General features: G+C 32.7%; 5 protein-coding genes across 6 annotated transcripts; 2 read left to right on the top strand and 3 right to left on the bottom strand.

The window, feature by feature from the left end:
• Nucleotides 1–719: 719 nt before the first annotated feature.
• On the top strand, nucleotides 720–5,121 carry LOC144844117 (RNA 3'-terminal phosphate cyclase-like). The gene is made up of 12 exons (XM_078700849.1): nucleotides 720–766; nucleotides 1,444–1,482; nucleotides 1,687–1,787; nucleotides 1,990–2,133; nucleotides 2,285–2,408; nucleotides 2,627–2,685; nucleotides 2,858–2,999; nucleotides 3,205–3,329; nucleotides 3,556–3,614; nucleotides 3,723–3,817; nucleotides 4,164–4,268; nucleotides 4,553–5,121. Exons 2-12 carry the CDS (start codon nucleotides 1,444–1,446, stop codon nucleotides 4,646–4,648), a joined length of 1,089 nt encoding a protein of 362 aa, XP_078556975.1. The 5' UTR covers nucleotides 720–766; the 3' UTR covers nucleotides 4,649–5,121.
• Nucleotides 5,074–7,886, bottom strand: LOC144844118 (uncharacterized). The gene is made up of 5 exons (XM_078700851.1): nucleotides 7,760–7,886; nucleotides 6,979–7,018; nucleotides 6,490–6,517; nucleotides 6,013–6,225; nucleotides 5,074–5,228 (listed from the first exon to the last, which is right to left on the bottom strand). Exons 1-5 carry the CDS (start codon nucleotides 7,813–7,815, stop codon nucleotides 5,074–5,076), a joined length of 492 nt encoding a protein of 163 aa, XP_078556977.1. The 5' UTR covers nucleotides 7,816–7,886.
• Nucleotides 7,887–8,680: 794 nt separating this feature from the next.
• Nucleotides 8,681–10,255, bottom strand: LOC144844676 (vimentin-type intermediate filament-associated coiled-coil protein-like). Its single transcript, XM_078701699.1, has one exon. The coding sequence runs from the start codon at nucleotides 9,870–9,872 to the stop codon at nucleotides 9,393–9,395; it is 480 nt and encodes a 159-aa protein (XP_078557825.1). The 5' UTR covers nucleotides 9,873–10,255; the 3' UTR covers nucleotides 8,681–9,392.
• A 4,473-nt stretch (nucleotides 10,256–14,728) lies between these two features.
• LOC144844382 (ribosome biogenesis protein BRX1 homolog) lies at nucleotides 14,729–17,675 on the top strand. The gene is made up of 9 exons (XM_078701273.1): nucleotides 14,729–14,906; nucleotides 15,280–15,394; nucleotides 15,500–15,543; nucleotides 15,795–15,865; nucleotides 16,178–16,227; nucleotides 16,493–16,617; nucleotides 16,852–16,953; nucleotides 17,087–17,215; nucleotides 17,303–17,675. Exons 1-9 carry the CDS (start codon nucleotides 14,802–14,804, stop codon nucleotides 17,486–17,488), a joined length of 927 nt encoding a protein of 308 aa, XP_078557399.1. The 5' UTR covers nucleotides 14,729–14,801; the 3' UTR covers nucleotides 17,489–17,675.
• A 1,433-nt stretch (nucleotides 17,676–19,108) lies between these two features.
• On the bottom strand, nucleotides 19,109–26,538 carry LOC144844334 (UMP-CMP kinase-like). 2 transcript variants are annotated; one of them, XM_078701193.1, is made up of 8 exons: nucleotides 26,463–26,538; nucleotides 25,448–25,576; nucleotides 24,439–24,585; nucleotides 22,841–22,978; nucleotides 22,434–22,528; nucleotides 22,090–22,186; nucleotides 21,621–21,652; nucleotides 19,109–19,343 (listed from the first exon to the last, which is right to left on the bottom strand). In XM_078701193.1, the coding sequence occupies exons 2-8, from the start codon at nucleotides 25,568–25,570 to the stop codon at nucleotides 19,136–19,138; spliced, it is 840 nt and encodes a 279-aa protein (XP_078557319.1). In that variant the 5' UTR covers nucleotides 25,571–25,576; nucleotides 26,463–26,538; the 3' UTR covers nucleotides 19,109–19,135. The 2 variants fall into 2 exon arrangements, with proteins under 2 accessions (XP_078557319.1, XP_078557318.1); XM_078701192.1 differs by having other exon boundaries at nucleotides 25,448–25,578; nucleotides 26,466–26,502.
• Nucleotides 26,539–26,889: the final 351 nt, after the last annotated feature.

The raw sequence follows: 26,889 nt of genomic DNA, 5'->3' as shown, positions 1-26,889 counted from the left end.
TATTATTATTGCAATGGTCACACACAGGACGACCCGACGACGATGGACTATGACAAAAGAATAATATATTAATTATATTAATATTAAATAATTACATTTTTTATAAAAAGAATAATGTCATGCACAGATAATTTAGATCCTCTCCTCCTTATCTGGATTCTCATACATAATTTATTATATGAATGTTTATGTGGATTGATCTAATAATAAATATTACATGCACGAAATTCGTTTGTGGAAAACATGACAATATTCCATCTTTCTATGAATTGTTAGGTTGTTTTAGATGTGATTTTACAGTTTTCTTGCCAGATTAATGAAAAGCAAAAACGAATGTTAAATTGTATATATTGTTGGATTCCAAAGTGTAATAATTTCTCCATGATTTGTTGTTGTATATACATCATAATTATATAAAAGTTTAATTTAATTGCAACATACTCATGCAAGACACAGACGTTGATTCCATTAACATGAAAGGGGGTTTTGTGAATTTTCATTTCTGTTTCTACATAATAACTGATATATTTTATTATCATCAAAACACAGTTTTAATTTATTTTATCTTTAAAGAAAGAAAGTGTTAGTTAAGTATAACATATTGCATCTATTAAAATAAAAATTATAAGTATATATTTATTTTGACGTTAACATAATTGACTCCTCTTATGCGGTATTATACACACGTGTTGTGAAAAACCACATTCAGACTTTGTATTCGACACGCTTGACTTGATAATATACACGGTGCGGTGTTGTTAGAAAGGTAAACATGAAGTCGTTGTCTTAAAATTCAGGATAGAAAGTACCATTCTTCTCCCTTATATATCTAGCCTAGGCCTACTAATTCTAGGTATATCGTTCAAGCAGCCATTGCTGCTGTTATATATAAATTACTGAAGCGCGGCATCCTCCTTTTTGTAAACATCCTAGCTAGGCCTAGGCCTCTCTCTAGCTAGCGGCCTAGTACCTCCTGCTGTGGTCAAGTGTCTATACTAACCTCTCTTCTGAAAGCTGTGATTGAGAGGCTAGGGCCTAAGCTAATCTAGTGTACAATGTGGTAGACAATTAGGATATATTGCACATTGGCATAGTAGGGGTTTTTTAAAGACTATTAAAGATATATTGTCCCCCTAAATTCATATTTTAAAAATAATTACCGTATATTGAATATTATGCCATTTTATATGTATTGTAACATTGTCGTAGGTATTCAATTTGACAAAACAAAAATTGGATCTAAAAAATAAGTGTTTGTCAGACAATGCCCAATGAGTATTTGGTGAAATTTAATTGTTTATTTTCTATGGAACTGATTAACTTTTACTAACTAACTGCAAAATGGCCTATTCAAAGAAGTGTATGGATGTATTGTAATTGTATTTAGAAGATCATAAAAATACTTTTAAATTTAAAACTTTTTAAAATGTTTTTTTTTTAAAGATGGCTGCAGTTGTTATTGATGGGGCATTGCTAGAGGGTGTAAGTCATTGATTTATTTTACAATTAGTTTATATATATGGATTATGGACACATCACATTTTTTTGTCACATAAAGTTTGATAGTGCAGACAGAGCTTTACTGTGTATGTATGAACTGAAATGCTGTTGAAATAGTAACCTCTAATATTCATTTGTTTTACAGTAGGTAATGTATTATTATTATTTGGTTATTTATATTTGCAGGGAGGACAGATTTTAAGAATGTCAACTGCTTTAAGTTGTTTAACTAAACAACCAATTACCATCAACAATATTAGAGCTAATCGAAGTAAACCAGGATTACGGTTAGTAATTTACAGTTAGTATGCTAACAAGTTTTATTTATGATTACGATTAGTACGCTAACAAGTTTTTATTTCGTGACTTAGACCTTATATGGTATAAATAAAGAAACAGGAGTGTCTAATAATGAATATGCAGTAAGTAATTGACAAGAAAATCTATTATTATATTATAGTCCGTTTTTATATTTTTATTATTTTTCAGACCTCAGCATTTAAGTGGAATAAAGCTAGTAGGAAACCTTTGTAAAGGGAAATTAAGAGGAGATGAAGTAGGCTCAAGCTGTGTCAGTTTCAGCCCAGGCCACACAAGCAAGGGAACCTATGAGGCAGACACAAAAACTGCAGGGTAAGATAAGTAAGAATATAGTGAATGGAGAGATCATTTCACTCTTATTTAAATACTTAAGTAGGTTTCCACCGTTTTTCCACCGCTAATAAATTGACTCATCTTTTAGATGTATATATGATATTTATTGTATCAAATTGATTGTTTACAGGAGTATCTGTTTATTACTACAAGTGTCTTTACCTGTAATGCTGTTTGCTGATGGCAGTATCCAAGCAACATTCAAAGGCGGCACAAATGCAGAGTTTGCACCACAAATTGACTACAGTCTCATGGTAACTTCTTGAATACTATTCTATTTATTTATACTGGGTGAACTCTTCAGTCAAAGACTGTTCTCCCAGAGGGCCCAATTATGACCAGTGGCTGTGATGTACTAGTACACAGGGGTAACTCACTACTCGTACTAGGTTCTTTAACGTGCACACTTAGCTATTGCATTGAACATTTAAAATTTGTATAAATAAATAAATAACTTTGTATTTTATAACAGGTATTCCAACCGATTGCAAAGCGATTCGGAATAAACTTTGAGGCTGATATCATTAGAAGGTAAATCATTTATCATTTGTATCATACTTCAATGCACAGTTATCCTTAAACTTTATGCACAAAAGCCATAAACATTGCTAGTATTTATATTTAAAATGGTTTTGAATTTTAGAATTTTTAAATCTCAAGATATATCATTATTAAGCTGTTAAACTGCTTGTTTCATTCCCAGAGGTTATTATCCAAAAGGCGGTGGATCAATTGCAGTTGTGTGTGAACCAATCAAATGTGTCAAACCACTGAGTCTGACTGACCCAGGTCATCTTGTCGGGATTTCTGGTCGAGCTTTTGTTGCTGGTGTATTACCAACCAGAGTAAATTTATAAATCTTTTTATCTGAGAATCTCTAATTGACATCCAAGTTTCACGTCTAAATCAAACTAAAACTTGTGATATGTAACCATTACTTGGTTAGCAAATCATAGTCGTGCAGGGATGTGAAACCTCTTTTTTTAGTTGGCCCAATGGAAGTTTTTTTCAGTTACTATTTTAAAAGTTCATGTTTTTATTTCTTCCTAGATTGCTGATACAATGTCCAAAACAGCAACTAGTATTTTGAAAAAGAGATTCCCAAATATTCCTGTCAACATCGATGTTGTACATGAAACGGAGCAAGACGCACTTGGTAATGGTACTGGCATTATGTAAGTACAAGCTTAATTAACAACTGGTGTAATTAAACGTAGAGGCAAGATCATTTTGGCTATTATTGATTACTGGACAATTATTTATTTATTTATTTCAACTTTGTTTTACAAGGGTATGGCTCAAATAGCTGTACTACAGCAGTACAGCTGACTTAAAGAGGCCCTCTTAAAGATACAATAGGATTCATAAAAGTTAAAATTTTTGTAATTTTGTATCTTACAGAATTGTTGCAGAGACAAGTACTGGATGTCTATTGGGAGGCTCTGGCCTTGGAAAAAGAGGTAATACTAACTTGTTTTCCATATTTAAAGAATTTATTATTATTTTAGCCACTGGCAGTTTAGATTTCTTATTTAGTACAATTGAATTATTGTTTAATAACATTAAAGGAATTCAAGCCGAGAAAGTAGCCAGTGATGCGGCAGAAAGCCTGATAGCAGAAATACAGCATGGAGGATGTGTTGATGAGTACCTACAAGACCAGGTAATAGTCAAACTTAATACACATTCACATTATGTTATATACACATACCACCTAAAATCACAAATTAGGTGTACAGTAGTTTATATAACTAATCAAAGCCTAAAGCTCTGTCTACACTATCAAACTAATTTAACAAAAAAGTGATATGACATCATCGTGTCCATATATGTATATATATTTTTGTCGCATAAACTTTTATAGTGTTGACAGAGCTTTACACCAACCAACCTTATTTAAAGTTACAAATAACAAAGCTACTTATGTAGCCAAGCTTTGTACATTCATCCAAGCCATTCCACTGACTGTCTATATATAACTGTTGGTGAATGTGTTTGATTTATTCTAGTTGATTATATTCATGGCACTTGCTGAAGGCCAGTCAAGATTACTTTGTGGTCCAATCTCACTGCACACTCAAACCGCAATCCACATAGCAGAGCAACTCACAAAGGTACGAGGATTGCATATTTATTTATTTTAAAAAAACATACACAAATGTAACTAATATAGTGACTAATAAATTACAAACAAAAGTGAAATTACTCTGACCTTATAAAGACAATTAATTTGAAGCTAAATCCTTACTTGTATTAGTATTCAAAATGAAGTATAATTGTCAAAATATGGCCAGCCCCCCACCCCCCTTGGATCCGTCTATAAGCATTTACCACAAGATTAATTATCTGTAATGTTTATTTTTTATTATAAACTGAGTCTGCATTAATTAATTTTCAGGCCAAGTTTACAGTGACACCTGTATCAGGAAAGGAGGCATGTTTCATGATTGAATGCCAGGGTATTGGACTACAGAATACAGCATTACAATCATGATGTCATTATCACAAGCTAGGCTGAACCATCTTACTTATTTCCATGATTGAATGCCAGGGTATTGGATTGCAGAATACAGCATTACAATCATGATGTCATTATCACAAGCTAGGCTGAACCATCTTACTTATTTTCATGATTGAATGCCAGCGTATTGGACTGCAGAATACAGCATTACAATGAAATGTTGTTTTTAAATTAGATATTTTAATTGTAAGAAACATTATCCTATTATTTATTTTAACACAAATTATGAAATGCTTAATTTAAAAAAAAATATTAATTATCATTAAATTATAGTACATTAACAACATACAAAATAGATACATACAGGAGTTTGTAATGTTAAAACAAACAAATTGTTACATAAAACACAAAGAGCACCATGTTGATATAAAGACTAGTAAGATTATCGGTATCCGTAACTAAATTATTAAAAATGTTATTAAATTAATTATAATAAGCAAACATGATGTTGTTGATAAACTGCCGTTATTATTTGTTGTTTGTGATGTTTCTCTCGTCAAATCCTCGATCTGCAATCGTAGAACTTCATCCAGGCCCATTCCATACTGAGTCTCTACAATGAATTAATAACCACATTGTGTAAGACTTTTGAAAAGAATGCGTGTTAAATAAGTACGGTATTGGGAGATATAACAAGTTTAAAATATGACTGATATTCATTTTTTTTTAAATATTTGCGATATCAAAAAATGCAGTTGAGAATGTCTACAAACGAAATTAGAGACACTCTTGACTAATCTCTTCTTTTAAAAAAAATTAAATGCTGCATCGCAAACATGACATACTATATTTTTACATCAAAACTCACAGAATACATTCGCATTTTAAATTTGTTCTACGAATAAAATGAGAGAATCGCCTCTTCCTTTACTAGCCTCCTGTGCATTATATCAGTGTCCGGGTCGCGATTTTTTTCGTAGAATATTCATGTTTATTTTGTGACGTTTTATGAGGGATGAGGGGTCCCCAAATTATGTACGACAAGAAATATCGTGTCCGAGTCTCTCCATTGCTAGACATACTTACTGAATTTAAAATTGTCATTTGAACATTTGATAGCACCGTAAATAATACTTACTGCGTTTAGGACTGTTATCCGTACATTTGATACTTACTGCATTTAGGACTGTTATCCGTACATTTGATACTTACTGCATTTAGGACTGTTATCCGTACATTTGATACTTACTGCATTTAGGACTGTTATCCGTACATTTGATACTTACTGCATTTAGGACTGTTATCCGTACATTTGATACTTACTGCATTTAGGACTGTTATCCGTACATTTGATACTTACTGCATTTAGGACTGTTATCCGTACATTTGATACTTACTGCATTTAGGACTGTTATCCGTACATTTGATAGCACCATGAATACAATAACAAGTTAAGCAGTCATCTTGGACCCAAAAACCGTGTTGAATGTTGCCACAACCAACGTCCTTCTTACTTTCACAGAAGCGGCCTTCGTATTCTGGTGGACAATGGCAGAAGGATCCAAAGAACCCTGTACCTCCATTCTTACAATGTGAAGACCAATGGATGGCTAATCGATATCAATCAATAAAAAAAAATATTAATTATAACACCGATCAAACATTACAATATAAATACCATTGGCCTAAACGGTGTCGATGGTGTACAGACTTAATGTTATTTCATAACTTTACTTAATGATACATTCATAAATAATCCATGGGTCTGAGGACCCCTTAGATTAAATTAAATATGTTGAAATGACCTATGTATTCGTCATGTATTCGCCATCAGGCCTTACTTGTTTTTTAAATTAAAATGATTCTGTATTTACCTTGTAATGGTTGCGATGTTGTCGTTTCCTTTAATAATTCACCTATAATTTAGAAACAAATTAAAACAATTATTTTATTTTTAATGAGATGCAAATAAGTCAAATCAATTAACCCAAGTTCAAGTTTTTAATGTAGCCTAAAGTTACATGGAATTCCTTTTAAAATGTTTAACATTATAGTGACAAAGTTAAAACGGATGTAATGGGTACATAAATATCAACTAGAATAATACTAAACTCTTTCATTTGTGGTTTAAGTATTCATCATTTTAAAAACGAAAAGTTCGTTTTATATTATAATATGTACAGTATTTATACTTTTGCCTATATATTTTTTTCTTTGTGATAATATTTGTTTTGTTTTAAAATTAAAAGGTACGACTACATACAATTACTTGTCTCTGTAAAATGCCTGTAGGCCTCGTAATTTATATTGCTGAATAAATGTGAATGAAACAAACAAAACACTAAATGTAAAAGTTATTTTACGTTATACTCACCGTGTGCAGTATGAACTAGTTGAAAGTTGCTGTAAAAAGAATTAAGTTTAACATTAAATTTGGTGTTTAAATACGATTTGGGCCTGGTGTTATGGGGCGCCGTTCGGGACATTGCGCCCCGTATGGTGTAACAAAGTCATCCGATTGTATTGTATTTGACACTATATTTTAACCGTAAATTAGCGTGATTGAAACTAACGGATCGAAACAAGCATTATGTATACAGTACGTTGACTTTTCACTTTTCATGCAAAATGCTTGTTGGGTCTAATTTTCACTCCATGTTATGGTGAATTGTTCATAAAATTACTACAACATATAATCCAACAATACACATGAATAGGCATAACCCTGGCTATAGGTTTTTCTTACATATTTGTTGGCGGATCAGATTTACAAATAATACTGTAACACCATATTTATTAATAAGAAATTACATTCAGAATTGAATTAGTTGATTGAAATTTGATGTATTTTCAAAATAAAATGAGGAAGAATCTTCGAATCCCACTGACTATGATTGCACTACAAAATAACAATATGCCTATAATTTCTTTAACCATAGGTTACAATAAATATGATGTCCCAATAAAATCCGTATAATACTAATAGACTTAAATGAATGTTTAAAAATGATATATACGTATATAAATAAAACAAATATAGCGTATAATGTCAATGATTATATAGGCCTAATCAATTTCCTCTATTTACTTACGAACTATTTCCGATTTCCGTTCGTCGGGACACACAGTCAGTTGAAAACTTACCAAATAAAATGAATGCTCAGAAGTAGAAGTAGATAATACATTCCAAATAAATACATAGTAACCGTCTCTGATCTGTAACTTGTTGCATGAAGTCAGAGCAATTAAATAACTGTAATAATTGTACGCATTGCACGTTGTGTTGGCTGATCACTGATCAATGCGTAATTGTTTACGAAAGCTAATCAAAGGATATGTAAATGAGTAGCTTAGCTCTGTTGTTTTTAGGGTCTGGTTGAAGCATGGTTTAATCCGATTTAAAGGGTGTTTATTGAGTGCAGAAGAGACTTGATAAGTTACATCACAGACATTAGACTCGCTATGTTACGTCATCGATTGGTATGCCAGGGTCATTGAACTATTCACATACGGCGCACGTACAAACGGCAACTATGAAATGTCCGTGATATCACTTTAGTCATCTTTGACACAAATTAATACAATTTTCAAACTAAATTATTGTTTTGTTTTTCCCACGTTTTGTTCACGAATAATGTTGATTCATGAATACCTGTACTCATAGAGATAGTTACTAGAATATCTCCAAGCTGTACTGTATTTTGTGCTAATTTCAAACGTTTTGCTGGTCTATGCATAGGCCTATGGATCCATGGTACAGTATATATATGATGTAGGATCCATGGTACATGAATGGTGTAGGATCCATGGTATATGGATGGGTAAAAAAAACACAGATCATTAGATTTCATGATGTTTGTAACGTCAAAATTTATGATAAGGTCATTGCCATAATGAAAGATGAGAGTCATCCACTCTATAGTGATTTTCAATGGTTAAGATCTGGAAGGCGTTTGAGGGCTACACGTTGTAGAACAAAACGCTTCCTTAATTCTTTTATTCCATACTCAATTAGATATTTTAATAACCGTAGACAAATAAAATGAACTATGAACAATGTATACTTCTAAAATATGATTTTTTATTGCATAATAAATAAAACATGCATGCATTTCAATTAAACCCTAAACTTAAAATGATGATTGTGACGTCATTAAAATTGATCCTATATACACTATTTCAGTTCAATATCATAGAGAGAAGAAAAGGTTATTTATTTCATTTATTCACTTTTATATTTCAAGGAATGTACTTTAATCCTGCAGTGTACTCTGTAGGCTTATGTACACTATTTCAATAGTTGAGTAGTTTTGGAGGATGTAGGTTTGAAAAAGAATAGTGATGGCAATCACACACAGGATCAAAACCAAGACTCTAGTTGACCTAAAGCTAATAAAGGCAGGCAATACACCTGAATGAATAAACAAAAAAGCTGTACTCGGGCAAGAAAATGGATTAAAATTTCCATCAGAAATTAATAAATCGTGTTCATCCAAGGTTATGGAAAGATTTGTTGGCTTCTAGTTGATGTGGTCAATAATTAATTTTGCTTTAAATATACACCAAAAATATTCCTTACAAATAATAAATAGACAAACACTTGAGGTAAATAATATTAAATACATCCAGTTTAAGTACTTCAATAAATTAAAATGATCCTTCAAACATTGCAGAGAAAAAAAAAACCCAAATGATCTCCACAAATATTCAGTAGAAATCAGTGAAAACCCACAATCAATACCCTTCCCCTACAATAAGCCCATGGTCACCAAATCATTTATACAGTTGTCTGGCCATCCATTTCCACATCTTTATTGTTCACTTCAACGGAATCAATATTGTTATGTAAAACTCTCTTTGCTCCGTCATGGCCAACGTGATTACATTCTCCTGAATTTAAGCTTTCAATTTGTTTAAGAGTTGTTAAGTAAGATTCAAAAGCAGGAATGCTAGCACACAGGTCATTTATTATTTGACATTTATATTGCAAGGTTGTTGTAACTGCACTTTTTTCTTGAAGGTTTCGTGATAATATTTCAATTTTCTTTTCTGCTGTTTCTAAATTTGTGGTTAGTTTCGTAACTGCTTCTTGATGTTTTTGAGTAACAGCGTTCATTCGTTGTTGTTCTTCGTCATCTCGTTTTATAATTGCCTCTGCTTGGTCTTTTACGGTCTTTTCTAGTTCACTGATTCTGTTATACAAGGCCTGAAAGTGTTCATGTGCTTCCTTAATACTTGATTTACTTGGTGAAAACATGACGATAAAATACTACGAACAGCAAGAAATTGAATACAGACTGAAAAGCACTGCTTCTTTCTAGCCTCTCTGCTGCACTCTCAATCAATCCAAGCATACGTTCAGAAGGTACCCTTGTCACGAAAACTGCCACGTCTGCGCCGCTAACTAAAAGTAAAAGATGCAGCAGCTGTTGTTTTCCCTGGCTAGCCTAGAGCCTAAGCTAGAACAAGCAGCATACCTTGTTGGTAGTCAAGAATAAGTATCAATAAACGTGTATTATAATATTATATTGTAATTTAACTTATCAACTAGACCTAGCACGTTATAGATTGCCTTCATTCATTTGTATCCGTCATTATTATCAGTTCCATCAGTTTCAGAGACCATACATTCCACCAAAACAAAATCTAAACAAAACAATAATTGATTGATATTCAATAATTGAGGGCGTTGTGTCAATTAGTTCCCGTCCCGCTCTCAGTTATTTTAGGTATATTCAGAGCGTCATTCTGACGACTGGAGCATTCTCTACTTCTCTACGGAGCGCCATTTATGCCTTTATTAACTTCAATAATAGAAATAGTACTACGGTAACTGCTCAAGTGGACCCAATTTAGCACCAGGGTAGCACAGTGATATAAAATAGAAATAAAGGTCACTAATTTTAATATCGTTTCGTATATACCCATATCACAAAGTGACAAACAGAAACATCTTGGCATTCACATTGATTCAAATTTATCTTTTTCTTTTCATGTAAACAAACTCCGTTCCAAACTGGGCTTGTCCATCTCCATCTTATCGCGTGCTCGGTCATTTCATTAATAAACACACATCCATACTCCTCTATAACACTATAATCCTCCCACACATTGACTATTGATGTATTGTTTGGGGAATACAGACCATTCAAAATAGAGCACTTCGCATTATCTTTAAAGCTCATCCTCTCACACCACGAACATTTACAACACCTTAAATCTTCATACAGTCCAAGGTCGCATGCATCTACAACTGGGCTGCCTTGCCTACAGGTCTGCAAATGGTCTTGCTCCGGAATACCTTGCCCTGTGTCTTGCCAGAATTCCAAATCATCGATGTACCCGAAGTGTCAGTGAGAGGAAATTTGTCGTCCCTTTCCCTAAAACTGAAACATTTAAGAACAGCTTCATCTATAGAGCACCAACATACCTGAATTTGCTACCCACCAAACTAAGAAATGTGGTAACAATAAATAATTTTTAAGTCTGCTCTAAAAAAATATTTAATCCCAAAAGAAAAAACTCAACGTTTTGTATAGTATTGTAGGCTATATTTTTGTATTTAAGTACTATTTTATTTTTTGAACATAGTTCATCCGTTTTTTCATATATGTTTTTGACTGTCTGCAAGCTGTTTAGGGTCACCCTCACAAGATAAGGTTTAATAAAAAAAATAAAATAGAAATAAAGTCACTAAATTTTAATATCTTTTTGTATGTTAATACAATGTGCTCAAGTGGACCCAATTTGGCCCCAGTGGAGCAGTGATATAAAATAGAAATAAAGTCACTAAATTTTAATATCTTTTCGTATAAAACACTGTGCTCAAGTGGACACAATTTGGGACCAGGGGAGCAGTGATATAAAATAGAAATAAAGTCACTCAAGTTTCAATCTTTTCGTATGTTAATACGCTGTGCTCAAGTGGACCCAATTTGGCACCAGTGGATTTTTTTTAAATGGAAAATAATGAATATTGTTTTTCTTTTATTTTGAAAGAGAGATATTTTGAGGATTGTAAATGTCAAGTGGAACTTTTTTTAAATCAGAAACAAAGTTGCATGGCATTTATTTTCCATTTTCCAGACTGCCATAAAACCTCGAAAAGAAGCCCATGTGCTCCTTAATTTTTAGTACTCTTGGTTGGAAGGGCTTCTTTTCCACATGGAGTTCTTTTCGAGATTACTTTTGCAAACTAAACGAGGGGAACTGCTAGCTTCCCGCCCGGAAAATATTTTATTTACATGATTTGAAACATCTTCTAATGTAAATAATTACCAGCATCAAAATTTAACAGTGTGGCGTGTTGACCGCGAATGACTAACATACCATCATTACCATAATACACCTGCACAGACTCATTTGCATAACAACGCACGCACATACCAAACTGTTTAAAATACCCGAAAATGACATCTATTATGTTTTCAAACAACATGCATAAGAATCTTCAGTACCCCACCATGCTTGGGGCTGAGCAAAGACAATTTTGAAAAAAAGAGCTGTATACAGTAGGTTCCCGCCCGAAAAAATGGCGTTACATGATTTGAATGAAACAAACTATATAAGACTCACCAGGACAATATATGAGCTTGTCCCCGGAAAGTGCACCTATTCATTGAAATATAAAATTAAATATTAAGTCTCCAGTACTAACCCATCCATAGTTGAGGCAGAGCAATGAAAATAGAGCCCATAAATGCACTTACTTATACTTATTACTATACACTATAGTCACCTATGATAATTATGATAATGTTAAAATTTCAATATCCAGACGCGACTTCAACATTTTAGGTGGGGTTTTCTACTTTAAAACTCGAATTCGTATATGCCTATGGCCTAGCCCGGCGGCGGAATTAGTCTAAGCTTCGAAATTGGTCTGGAAATCGGCATCTTTGCAAATGTTCTATATTTGATCTTATCACTCTCCATTAACCTCATACAAAAACCATCGGAAACTATCTGTTTAAAACATGTTTATTCTGGGACGGCGCAGCCATACACACCAACTACTATGAAGAATCGGACATTTCGCTACCAATGTTGCAACATTGATTAATAAAATCAAAATTTAACGGTGGGGCGCGTTGACCGCGAATGACTAACAATACCATCTTTCCTACTACACCTGCACAAACTCATTTGTATAACAACGAACGGCATACCAAACTATGATGAGAGATACATTCTCTTCTCAACACGTAACGCGTAACGAAGATAATTAATTCCTTTTTTACATTAAAATTGAGGCCGCTAAACATACAATTTACGAGATCAAATACATGTAGCGAAAGCCAAAAAAAAAAGAGTAAAAATTCAAAAACTCATTTGCATAACAACGCAGGGCTTACCAAATTGTTTAAAATAGCTACAAGGTCCGCAGAAATGACACCTATAGTATTTTGAAACATGATATATAAGAGTCTTCACTACCCCACCATGATTGGGGCTGAGCAAAGACAATTTTGAAAAAAATATTTATTGAAATATGAAATTAAAATATTAAGTCTCCAGTTAAGCTCACCATGGTTGGGGCAGAGCTAAGAATGAAAGCTTAGTCCTCGGAAATTATGAAACGAAATATAAAAGTCTTCAGGACCAGCCATACAATGGTGATTGTTTCCCAAGTGTGAGACATACAATGCACGCGGCCGTGACGGTAATTCAACAAAACAAAATTATAAAATACAAACAAAGCTAGCACACAAAAGCCTACTTACTAATTTTAATATTTCTAAAATTTAGAAAACAATTAGAATTATCATATCACCTTTGATAATTATAATGTTAAATTTCAACTATCCAGATGCGAATTTTAGGTTGGGTTTTAAAAAACTCGACTTCATAATTATGCTTCAATTTCGAAGATCTGCTTAAAACATATTTATTTATTTATTTATTTATTCTACCATAAACTTTTATTCACAACATATTAGTAGGCCTACAATACAATATCTTGCATGAAACGGATATTTAAAAGTACACTATAATGTGTAACGGTAGAATTACAATTCTAATGTAAAAGATTAACAAAATAAAAATTGAACAGTGTTGTGTGTTGATCGCGAATGACTAACAATACCATCTTTCCCACAGCACATGTGCACACTCATTTGCATAACAAACGCACGGCATACCAAACTACGATGAGATAAAATTAATTCTCTTCTAAACACGTAAGGAAGAGAATTAATTCCCTTTTTTTTACCATTAAAATAAATTGAGGGCGCTAAACATAAAATTTAAACCACCAAAGCAGTTTGCGTGCGAGAGCCAAAAAAAAAAAGATGGTAAATGTGCTCTCCCTGCCTCAGCACTAAGGCCCTGCCACAGCCTTTTGGGGTCGTTTCCACCACATCACCAGATGCATTGATGTTGTCGCCTCATGATGTGTGGTGGAAAGGGGGACGTATGATCTGTGAACCCCAAACACAGTGGCCGCATGCCTTTAACTCTATTCCACCGACCAGCGTGGGAATCGAACCCACGACCTACGTGTTGTTAACACGACGCTCAGACGACTGAGCTAACTGATCATTTTGGTTTTAGAAAGTTTAATAGGATATTTATGACGTAATGATCAATTACGTAATACACGTATAAATAGACTATTATCAGCTTTTCAGTCATGTACTTGGTGGCGTAACGGGCAATGCTCAGTTTTGAGTGCTATCGGCTGAGGTTCGAACCTCGACGGATATTTTTTTTTTTTTTTAATATTGTTTTTTTTTTAATAGAGATATGTGACACTGTATTGTCGAACATGTATGGTACCATACCGGTAGGTATTCAAATATGCTTAATATGAAAAGATATTAAAATAGAGAATGCTCGATCGTCGAAATGACGCTCTGAATATACATGGACTTATTCTTTACTCCATACCTCGTTATTTTTACCAATTTCAAATTTCTCAGGATTTCGATAAAAGTTGTTGAAGTTTGTAACCGATTATGCTTTCCCTTACATTACATAATACAGATTGTTTTGATTTACGTAATAAGAAAAATTAGATCATATTATTTAATTCAAACAACAAAAAAAGCAGCTTCTTCGTTTTTATATCGAATTCCCAATTGCAATTGCGCCCTCTTGAAATAGGAACGCACATGTGTGTATGTGTACGAACGTTTGGAATGAAAAGTGAAACTTTGTTTTTGTTAGATTAAAAATAGACTTTAAAATGACGAAAAGGAAGCTTCAAAAAGAGACGAATCCGAAACAGAATATAAAGCGTCTTAAAGCAACCAAAAAACTTCAAAGTGAATCAAAGATTACTTCTCCATCGGTAAGTGTTTGTCACCAATATTGAGAGATAATATTGGCTAGCCTAGCAGGCCTAACTAAACTTTCAAATTATAGTAAGTAGGCTACTGTTCTGTCGGCTAGACCTGGGAGGAAAATGATGGCTAGGGAGGGGCCTAGCTAGGAACTATTTTATTTAATTTAGGATACCAGGGGCAGGGACCAGACTGTAAATTTGGCTGAAAGATGAAAAGAATATTAGATACTAATTATATTATATAAAAAACTGATATTAATTTTTAAGATAAATAAATGTGTTTTAATAATTATTAATAATAATAGAATAGTTTTGATTTTATAAATGTACCATTCATTCTAGCCTTAAAATCTAGCAATTAAAAATATTTATTATTTAGTCAGATAAATGGACAAACAAAGAGCGAGTACTGGTTTTTGCGTCGCGTGGTGTATCGTATCGAGATCGACATCTTATGCAAGATATTCGAAATCTGATGCCACATTCAAAACCTGGTAAGAAATAAGAAACTTAACCACTTAAATTTTAATACATTTGGTTTTTAATGATTAAAATGTTTACTTAATAGATACCATTACTGACTCTATTTTTGTTTACAGATTGTAAGATGTCGAAAGGACAGGGTCTATTTAGTATAAATGAAGTAAGTACAGTATATCGCCCTCACATTTTTTAGTCATCTATTTTATTTATAAAGTGTCTATAGGCCTAGTTTGTGTTTGATTTCTGAATAAATGAATATTTAGTATTTAACTTATTTAGCCTTTCTCACCAAATGTATATGGTACTGTATTTGCATATTTTAAAATGCAATTAACAAACAAACCAAAAATATATATATTTTAAAAAAGTACTTTATTTTGATTTTGCTTCATTTTGAAATGTTTTTTATAGATTTGTGAAATGAAAAATTGTAGCAAATGTGTGTATTTTGAAGCAAGGAAGAAAAAAGACCTGTACATGTGGTAATGCAGTATTCAATTCTAGTATAGTGTAAAATGTTTAATATAATGAATGATATTGTATTGTTATTTATTGCATTGCCATTGGTTTGTTGTTACATACACAGTACAGAATAAGAAAGAATAAGTCATATCTTAATGTAAACTTGCAATCAATTTACTTTTTATTCAATCATACAGTACATGGATGTCATAGGTCACTGATCCCTTATTCTAACCACATCTGTAAATGTTATCGATGATCTATATACAGTACACATTATGAATTAAAGAGTTAAATAAAATACATAACATATATAATATTTGTTTCTGTAGGGTTTCAAATGTGCCACATGGACCATCTGCCAAGTTTCTTGTTCAAAATGGTAAACATTTTTTTGAAATATATTATTTAATTCTTTTATTGGAGATACATATAGAAAGAATAAGAGATATTAATGTAAAAAATAAACTGTAAAAATTAACTGAAAATGCATTTGTAGAATAACTATCAACCAAGAAATTTGCACAACTACAGATAATATGAATACAAGAAATCTGATTTTTTACTGTGATCAAAACATTGATTGAGAATGAGAAATGTTAACTGACCTTATTAACAGCAACATAAAACCTTTGATTTCTCCACAGTTCACACGATGCTTGAGCTGAAACTAACTGGAAATTGTTTAAAATCTTCACGTCCTATTTTGTCATTCGACTCTGTTTTCGATAAAACTCCTCATAATAGGCTTTTAAAAGAACTATTTATACAGGTGAGATGAGCACTATGTAGTAGATTGATCATACAGTTAAAACTGTCCGCATAACTTACAGTTAAAACTGCCCTGTAGTGTTACTCATTTTAGAAGTCAGAATAACTTGCAGTTAAAACTTCCCATTAGTGTTACTCATTTTAGAACAGTCAGAATAACTTACAGTTAAAACACCACCAATTATGTCTCCAACCTTATTTTATTGATTTATTTGAATCATTATTTCTAATCTAGACATTTGGTACACCGCATCGTCATCCAAAGAGTCAGCCGTTTATTGACCATGTTTTTAATTTCTCAATTGCTGACAACAGAGTGTGGTTCAGGAATTATCAGGTACCTACTACCTTACAAGATTTATTTAATTATTCAAAGTTTGTTTGTTAAAGGAATCATTTGTTTTATGTAACTGCAATACAACAATTTAGCATGTTTTTGTACTTTTATTTATACATCTTATGTTTGTTAGGTGGTTGAAGAGGATGGTGCTTTAGTTGAGATTGGTCCTAGGTTCGTTCTTAACCCCATCAAGATTTTTGCAGGCAGTTTTAGTGGACAAGTTCTGTATGAGAATGCTGCATACAAGTCTCCAAATTTGGTGAGTTGTGTTTGTCAATTTCATGTATATCTGTGTTGATTACAAACCTTGATAAGCATTTATAAATTAAATTTATTTTATCTTTAGTTACGAAGAGAAGTACGTCTCGCAAAAGGAAGTAAGTATGAGGAGAGAGTGCTTGCTAAGATTGCCAAAGACGCCAAGGAACCAGGACCATTGTATGCTGAAGATGTCACAGATGATGTATTCACAACTATTAGACCAGAGGATGCAAAGGGAATTGAGAAAAGTACCTTTTATAGAAAGAGGTGAATAACCTCACAAGTTCACAATCAACACAAAGCATATTAGAGGTGAATAACCTCACAAGTTCACCATGAACACAGTGTATTAACTTAAATGTAAATCAAGACATTTTTCTACAAACATTGAAATTCTTCTATGTATAAGCATCAAATAAAAATTGATTTGTTAATAATAAAATGTAGTAAGGAATACAGTATGTTGTATCTGTATGATTATTAAGTACAAACATAAACTGGTTCTTTTTTACAATATACAGTATAATAAGCATTGAAGTGTTATAGCCCGGTGCACACTATAGCTATCGGTTGAGCCAACTGGCATGAATAACACTTTGCTCACAGTGTGCGCCGGACAATTCATATGCCAGGGGGGAAAATATATATCGTGTTTAATGTTTTTTATCATGCTCGTCATTTCCCTCGCAGTGTAAATAAATTTTACATCTCCCTGTTCTACAACATACATAACCAGTGCATCAGGGAAGTGGGAGTTTACAGAATACAAATCATCAAAGTCTAGCTGGTGACCACAGGAATACATTACATGTTTGAAAAGAGACCTGATATTGACATTAGACATTTACTGCTGGTAAAAAGATATTAAATGGTCAAATTAATATACTGAGACGTGCCTGCCATTTAAACTGAGGACAGCCACTGACCCACGTCACTGCACCATTAACACCTTTGATACTACAGCAGTATTCTTGGACACATCCTTATCTACTAGTTCAGTAAAGAAACGACATCTATCCTTTTAAATAATTTGCAACAAGACGAACACATTCAAGCCATATTTTTAATAAGCATGTACACAGTACAATTCCTGTCTCTGTTGGTTTTTTTATGTTGACATGAAACTGTGGATTGGATGTACACATTTAACTACAATAGTTTGAGTTTTGTTTTCACTTCAAGTGAAATTTGAGTTATTTAAATTGCTATTCTATGTTATTTGAAGTCTTGATATAATTAAATACATTTTTACAAATTTTTGAATTATGTTCAGGATTGCTATCACCATGATCGTCTCCAACAATACCTTTGGTAGGTCTAAACATGGAGGTATAAATTATATAAATCTACCATAATTTTCCATTTAACAAAAGCAAATAAAAACAGATCTCAACGGAATGGAATTAAACAGTTGTTTAAAACAGTTTGAGCTATTGATCTGCCTAGAAGACATACATACAGTCAATGAACTTATGGCACTGTTTGTATTTCACTCAAACATGCTTTAAGTTAAATAAGATTCAAATGTTAAACTTGCCTTATAAAACAACATAGCATGTGTGCAATGTATATTTTTTATTTAAACAAATAAGATATATTAATACTAACTATACTTTTTCTAAAAACCTCAAAAGCAACATTCCAAATCTCAAGATAAAATAAATATTATTCGATATTTTAAATGATAGATACAATTAAATGTTTAATCTTGATTTAATTATTTTGGTCACAATTCACCTACCACCACAGAGTAATCAAGTGTACAAACTTTAGTAAATTGAGTACAAACTTAGGTAAATTAGTATCCCTGTAATGTAATTATGTGGCTATTATTCTATAAAAGCGGTTTAAAAGTCATAAAAAAAAAAAAAAACGAAATATTTTTGTAAAAAAATTAGATAAAACATGTCCTAAGAAATTACAATATTTGACAAAACCAGGAGGTTGACTTTGGTTCTTCTGTCGGTGGTTCTTGTGTCGGTGGTTCTTGTGTCGGTGGTTCTTCCGTTGCTGGTTCTTCTGTTGCTGGTTCTTCCGCCGCTGGTTCCTCTGCGGTTTGAGGGGATTGCTCACTAGAGGGCGTAATATCAGCAGCAGCTGCTGATGATGTTGGTTCAGCAGGTTGACTGTAAATAAAAATAACATTTTTATAAACTGTCAGTGTCGTCATTATGCAAGGTATTAATGAGTGGTAATAGTAGTAGTAATCAATTTCTTAGATGTTAGTAGTACGGTAGTAGTACAGTAGTAGTAGATGATAAATGTCAAATACGCAGCCATGGTTAGTAATATGTTTCTAAGTCTGCAGTCAAATTAAATGTTTAAAAAAATGTCAGTTTAATGACAGAAATGTGGAAAGCCCAAATTTGTCCCTTACCTTTTAAAAGAACCTCCTAAAGACGATCAATTGTAAATACTTTATGTAGCTTATACTACTATGAGCAGATCAGATTGCATTGAGCACAAGGCATACCTGTACTATAAAGTTTCAAACTGTGTTTAAAGTATTTTAATTTGATAAACATACTTTTTGGACAAATTAATCTGATGTGCTCTCTTGTGCTGAGTTAGAGTGAAAATGACAAAATGAAAATGTGTTAGGTTTCTACTACATGCATGAATAGCAGGAAAGAACCACAAACAAGAAAAGAAAGAAGTCAAAATTCAGTAAAATTAACTAATTCGATTTAATTTTACATTGACAATGCTACATAGGGCAGGTTATATTTACATATTTCACATAGTGAATATTATTAGACCTGCAATTACAATATACCTTCTAATGTATGTAAACACACATTTACTTAAGTACAGTCAACTCTCCCAATAACAGAAAACTTAAGTCCAAAAGGTCCTAAATTATTTTTACCATTAAAAACACCAGAATTATTGGTATTGAGAGAGTTGACTGTATAGTAGTTATTTTTTAATGTTACGGTGTACAAAAAGAATTTTTATTTTATCATTTTAATGCATAACAAAAAAATAGAAGCTAATAAATACCAAGCCAGATGCTGACTATGAGTTTAAATATGATTATAAGATCATTTGCAATATACACCAGATGTGATATCCTTTACACTACCTAGCCCAGTTAGTAGTTGTTATATATATACAGTCAACTCACCATTGGGCTGTCCTGTCTGGTTTTTCAGAAATTCTGATAATTTAAATATGGATTAATGAATTTGGAACCTTTTAGAGAGTTGACTGTATTATGATTTTAATAACCTTTCTTAGTTGTTAGTATTTTTCACCTCAGATGTAAAATAAAATATTTAACAATATTTGAGTTGAGTGTCATGCTCAATGATATAACACCACGTACTTAAAGACACTAGACCTACGGTTTTCGACCTAATTTAAGGTCACACACTACATTTTATGTAAAAATAAATACTATATGAACCTATTGCGATAATTGTTTTCATCATTAAACGGTTAAAAACGTGAACAAGTAAGGCGATTCTAATCAATTTAAGACAAGGAATGAACTGGTTTAATGTTTTTAAAGTAGTATATATGCATTATTTTTACAAAACGTCAAAAATTGTAGGTCTAGTGTCTTTAAATGAATATCTCACTAGAGTTAGTTTACAATTTGAGTTGAATGTCATGCTCAATGATATTATAGCATGTACTTAAATTAGTATCTCAGTAGTTAGTTTACAATTTGAGTTGAGTGTCATGCTCAATGATATTATAGCATGTACTTAAATGAGTATCTCAGTAGACTAGTTAGTTTACACACTGGTGGCAGATGTATGATATTGATTATTCCTTTTAGTATTCTGTATCATGAACATTTGTTAAAATATGTTAAAAATAGAATAGCAGTGTAAATATCTGCTTTTGCATTCTCAATTAGGTTTATCTAAATATTCACAAATCCATTTCTGTTAAAATGAATTTGTCAACAGCTTTAGCAGCTAAATCATTATTTTGTCATAGTTACTTTTTGATATTTTTTCTCTCTAGAGCCTTTCAGGAAAAATGTAAAAAAAAAAAAAACTTGTGGTGGTACTTAATATAAGTTCATCCACTTTTTATATTATTTAAACTTTAGTAAGTTAAAAATTGCTTTTTGTTTAAATTCTAGAAGAATACAGTTTATAATAACCACTATGTCAACCAAAAAGCAAGGAAGTAAAAGTTAAACATAAAATAGATATTTGGAATCCTAGTATATTATATTACAAAAAGTAAACAGAATATTGGAGTAGGAAATATAATTTCAATGCTGAATGTTGTATTCTACAACATGCATCAAGTACATGCATACATGCACTGCTATCCTTATCAATATGTTCTAATCTGTTTATCTTGCCAAAGATACCGAATTATATTACTATTTATTACATCACAAATTTCTAAAAATCTACAAAACCTTAAAATGTGCTTACTCAGTAAAAAGTTTCTTAACGTCGGCAAACACCTATAAAAGTAAAGGAAAAGGTCAAAGTTGAGTGTGACTTTGAAATAGAAAGTAACCGAGCCAAGAAATGAATAATTCAGTATATTCATAGTAGATAGAATTTCGTATGGAAATGGTTTATACATTTAAAAGAACAAAACTAGTTCTGAAGGACACTGTCTGTCTGTCAATAACAATGATCATTTGAACTAGTAACTAGGTTTAGTTTATTTGTCCATGGATATAGAAATCCATTTGTATACAATTGTGAGATGCATTATAAAACAACATAGATTACAAGGACTAGTTCTCAGATAAAGTTAATTATATCAGGAGGTTTTACAAAAGGGATTATTATTGAATGCCATAGTACGCACATTTGAGGTACAAATACATGATTTTTTTTCTTATATCTTTATGTTTAGTTGATAGATATGTTTGCTTTGCTATTTACTTACCTCGTCTGCTGGTCTGTTAGCCTCTACTTTCTTCACCAAGTTCTGTTTGGCATAATGCTCAATAATTGGCATTGTTGATGACATGTGTGTATTAAACCTAAAATTAAATTGTAATCATTAAATTCATATTATTTTGAACACATTGCTTTGTTATTATTTACATTACAATGTTGGCAAGATACACAGTATGACTCTGCCAGATAGGGAGCAGCATAACTAATGAATACTTAGGTCTAGGATGAACATGATGTATATAATCAACTTTCCACCTCCAAATCCTGCATAGAATTATCTGCGGCCTATTAATACTATTAAAAAACAGCACTGTTTATGATAAGATTTACCTCTTTTTTAGACTCTCTTCGTTATCGTCAGCTCTTGCTGCTGTTCCTTGTTTGGCGGCTTCCTCACCTCTTTTTAAACACCTTTTTACACATTCCTGTTAATAGCATGGAGACAGGGTCAAGTTTGGAAATTACAAATCAGTTATTCACAAGACTTTTTGACAACAAGCATTTCATTGAATTTCATCAAAATATATACCTTGCATTTAAAACATAAACAGCAAAAAGAAAGGCCATTTTTACAGTTTTATTAGTCAGTTTTAATGTCTTTTTATAAATGTTTTTTAATCTATTACTTAAAAAAAACAGGACCATATGTAAAACATGTGCAATATCTATACCTGATATGTTTTTCGCTTGTATTGTATAAATATGTTTTTAATGAAATAAAAGAAAAATAAATTTACCTCTTCTGAGCAGTCAAAAAACAGTACAAATTTGAGATTAACTTTGTCGGTCATTTGTTGGTCCCAACCGGTTAAATTGTCTTCATTTCGTGGAAAACCATCAACTAAAAACTTTTTAACAGTATTTTCATTCATGGCCTAGTAAAGAAATCATTATGTTATAAAATGGACTTTATTACTTTAAATATTGCTACTGACGTCATGTCATGATGAAAAACTTTTCTGCATAGGGATGTAGTTATGGGGAGCAGAGCAAGGCGTCACCTCCCACCGTAAACACTTCCCACCCACCCTAAAAGACACATTTTAAGGTCTTTGCAGGCATCTTACCCATTGTGTGCAGACGCTACTGCTAAAACCTGTTTTCTAAACTGTTTGAGACCAATATTTATTGATCACTTTATTTAAGAATAAAAATTCCATATACCGTAGTTCCTCGGGTATAATCCCACCTCGGGTATAATCCCACCCCCGACTTTACGATTACCTTCGCACGCAAGCATATCCCCGGGCAAAGTCCCAGTGTATAATTTAACATTAGGCCAGAGGTGGGCCTAGGCCTACTGTAGCTAGCTAGGCCGACGTCAATTTCTCACCAAAAAAATAGAGTAATTTCTCTGACTTTGGCTGATTTAAACCTTATTAAACATTGTTTTAAGTTGAAAACAACCTTAATGCTAGCATGCCCCGATCGTCACGTTCTGTACATCCTTCCGCCGTCGTGTACATTCTTTCTTGTTGTTTACACTACTGTGCATGCTTGATTACCGTAACAAAAACACCGCCCTCTATACCGACCGGCTTGTGCAGTAGAGTTTGTGTCACATGCAACAACATGCGATTTACACAGAGAGCTCGAGCGTGTGGGTGAACATGGAGAACTCGTAAGATCGAGTTCATGTCGATTTAGGAAGCTAGGCCTAGATCACATTTCAGGGTATTTTTTAAGTAGAAATCTCGGGGAAAATCTATACGGTAGGCATAGCACAGGTAAGACCGCCTAGGCCTAGATGGCCTGCCGTCTAATTGCTAGGCAATATAGCTTTTAGATAGCCTAAATCGTAGCTAGAAGAAATATCGTCATTTTCAGTTCATGCAGCGGGAAATCCCCGGGTATAGTCCCACCTCCCAAATTCGGGCAAATTTCACGTACAAGGGGGGTGGGATTATACCCGGGGAACTACGGTATACAACAAACAAAATGGAAAATCACAATAAAATATGATTTTCTCCCATTTAAAGATCGTAACAGATAGTTCGTAGTACACCTAACAAGATCATTTTCATTATTCAAAATTCTTATTCTAAAACCATAGACACACTTGCGGACATGCTGGTAAAGAAAGAATTCTCCTCGTGGCATACATGTTACTAGCACTACAGTGCTTAGGTAAGCACAAAATAACCTATATATATGGCCCAATCCCATCATGATGATAACCTCAGGTCTAAAATGTTATTTAAATAAGCTAAATACTTCTCGGCTACGGATACAAAATAACCTAGAGGTAAAGTAAAGTTAGTTGCATAGTATACCCTTTCGATGAGGCTTATTGTGATTGCAACCTAGGTAAAGTAAAGGTAGTTGCATAGCATACCCTTTCGATGAGGCTTATTGTGATTGCAACCGGCACAATAGATCCGTTCTTAATGTGTGTCTGTATCAGTTCGCCATATTCTGATCCTTCCTTGTTTCTTTCTGCTCTTAATAAATCACCTGCTGATAAGTGAACATAACCAAACTCCTACATAAAAATTGCACATTTAAGTTCATTTAAAAATTCATTGTTAAAAAATTTGTAAAGTTCTGACACTATCAAAAAAGTTTGATGTGTCCAAATATGGTATTGATATACCCAAATACATCATATATGGGCACATCACGTTTTTTTGACATGTTAAGTTTGATAGTGTAGACAAGGCTTAAGAGACCTAACAATGTTTAAATACATATTATATTTGTATAACCACGGTGTATAAAACAGCAACTATGTCACTGACAGGTAAGATTACTAGCCCAATGAGATGAGACAAATAAAAACATTTGTTATTTAGTGGTTATGTAGTTTTTTAGTGAAATGCTTAATAATAGTTAATACTTTTGACCCAGGGTCATAGAATTAACAAACAATAACAAGCATATTCACATCAATCAGAGCTGTAGTCATGGTTGTACGCTCTATTGACAAAAACAGACAGCAGTAACAATCTCACTCTTTGTTTCACTCAATAACAGTTGTTAAAAAATCATTGTTAAAAAAATCATAAAGCTCTGACACTATCAAACTAGTTTGACAAAAAAAAGTTTGATGTGCCCAAATATTGTACATTACCTTAGATACAACATTATAATTAAAACAAGGTATATCACCACAAAACCTTAAAAGCTACCAATTTGGCATTAGTTCAAAGTAAAACTTAAGCATACAACAAACAATTTGGCATAGCAATCATTACCAAATTACTGGTAATTCTGTTCCTCTTATTTGATTCAATAAATCAAACATGACAGAAACGATATTATAAAACATCCAGTGATTATTCGTACTGTACATTACTTTACAAAGGAAGAAATTAATTAGAACATTCAGTGCGAATTAAACTTACCTCAACGATCTTAGAGCATTGTGTACCCTTTCCTGCTCCAGGGGCTCCAAGCACAAATGCTACCAATGGTTTCTCAGATGACATTATGATCCGACTTGCAAAGCGAACAAAAGTTACCAACATACAATGCTGAAAACAAACACACAAGATTTGAGATCAGATGAACGGATGCAAGAGGTTGTAGTAGTAGTAATATTATCTTTTAGTATTTTAATGCAAATTGTTTTCTAATCTTTTCAGCATTGTCTTTTTTATCATTGTGTTGCATTTCATCACTTAATCCTCGGCTATTATATTAGCTGCTAAGAAAAGGAGAATGAAGTAAAAGGGAACTCTGTTGCTGCAAGACCATTTGCCTTCAACCTGATATTCATTGTATCCTAAACAAAAATATTATTTTCTTATCTGACCTTTGCCAAGGTCGTCATCCCTACAGTTGATTTGTATTTAAATGTATTGAAGGTGAGATAAATGAAATAAGATTTGTTTTGAATGGTTTTGTACTACATTGTGGATATTTGTTTGAAAATTATTTGAATTGAAAATATGATTAATATTGATTCGACTTCTTTTGAAATACCCATAAAATTCAATATCATTATTATAAAAAAAGCAAACAAACAAAATCAAATTTACGCTAAAATTCATTTATTTATGTTGTGCATGTTTTGCACTAGGCCTAGGGCCTAGTATTCGAATAAAACTTGAGGCAGTGGAATTTTAATAGCCTAGCCTAGCTCTCTAGCTTAGGCCTAGCCTACACTCTTCCCCTCTAGTAGGGCCTTTAGGCCTATAGTACCTCTCTAGCCTAGGCCTAGTAGAGCTAGCCTAGGCCTGGCCCTAGCCTAGAGAGAGAGAGGCCTAGCCTAGACTTAACTTTACTATACTATTATAAGCCTAGGCCTAGCATACAAAAATTAGGCAATTCATTATTTATTATAATTATTCTGATTTTGTAAGTGTTCAAATACTGTGTTTTAACCTTAAGACACGATAGTGATTTCAAATACCATACCTTTTCAACAACTCCTCCGCACTTTATTACGTGGTGGTGTGATGATAATGGAAAATGTTCGGTTCATAAAAAAAGTGTCATCATTTAATAAGTAAAAACGTAGAGGGCGGCAAAAGCATTTTTTTGACTATCACACACACGTTGTTCGTATACGTACCTACTACCGGACCGATTTTCTTAATACAGGTAGTAAGTTGTTATTTTAGCAACAATGTTGCTAGTAAAATCAATGCCTTAGGTGGTTAGTTCATGGTTAGTCAATCTAAACAAATGACGTTTCATCAAACATTAACAAAAATGATCAATTAAATTGATTAACGTGCCGTGTGCTGCCTATCTCATCCCCCACCACCCATAGCTAGTGGGACTGGAAAACATCCAAATGCAAGAACATATCTTTAAAAATAAAAATACCAAAATTATATTT

Source organism: Antedon bifida, chromosome 6, assembly GCF_963402885.1.
Source record: "Antedon bifida chromosome 6, ecAntBifi1.1, whole genome shotgun sequence".
NCBI lineage: Eukaryota > Metazoa > Echinodermata > Crinoidea > Comatulida > Antedonidae > Antedon > Antedon bifida.
Note: the sequence above shows the minus strand (reverse complement) of the source record. Positions and strands in the feature narration are given on the sequence as shown.

Bases quoted from the DNA above. Each gene is read 5' to 3' on its own strand.
- LOC144844118 (XM_078700851.1), bottom strand. From the start codon at position 7,815: ATGTATTTATTTGGAATGTATTATCTACTTCTACTTCTGAGCATTCAT. The intron at 7,019-7,759 runs GTAAGTTTTCAA...TTCTTTTTACAG, and splicing joins CTGAGCATTCATTTTATTTG to CAACTTTCAACTAGTTCATA. The intron at 5,229-6,012 runs GTAAGTATCAAA...AATTCATTGTAG, and splicing joins GGATAACAGTCCTAAATGCA to AGACTCAGTATGGAATGGGC.
- LOC144844334 (XM_078701193.1), bottom strand. From the start codon at position 25,570: ATGTTGGTAACTTTTGTTCGCTTTGCAAGTCGGATCATAATGTCATCT. The intron at 22,529-22,840 runs GTAAATTTATTT...TGCTATTAACAG, and splicing joins TTTTTGACTGCTCAGAAGAG to GAATGTGTAAAAAGGTGTTT. The intron at 21,653-22,089 runs GTAAGTAAATAG...TTACTTTTATAG, and splicing joins CTAACAGACCAGCAGACGAG to GTGTTTGCCGACGTTAAGAA.
- LOC144844382 (XM_078701273.1), top strand. From the start codon at position 14,802: ATGACGAAAAGGAAGCTTCAAAAAGAGACGAATCCGAAACAGAATATA. The intron at 15,395-15,499 runs GTAAGAAATAAG...TTTTGTTTACAG, and splicing joins GATGCCACATTCAAAACCTG to ATTGTAAGATGTCGAAAGGA. The intron at 16,618-16,851 runs GTGAGATGAGCA...TTTCTAATCTAG, and splicing joins TAAAAGAACTATTTATACAG to ACATTTGGTACACCGCATCG.
- LOC144844117 (XM_078700849.1), top strand. From the start codon at position 1,444: ATGGCTGCAGTTGTTATTGATGGGGCATTGCTAGAGGGT. The intron at 2,134-2,284 runs GTAAGATAAGTA...GATTGTTTACAG, and splicing joins GCAGACACAAAAACTGCAGG to GAGTATCTGTTTATTACTAC. The intron at 3,818-4,163 runs GTAATAGTCAAA...GATTTATTCTAG, and splicing joins ATGAGTACCTACAAGACCAG to TTGATTATATTCATGGCACT.
- LOC144844676 (XM_078701699.1), bottom strand. From the start codon at position 9,872: ATGTTTTCACCAAGTAAATCAAGTATTAAGGAAGCACATGAACACTTT.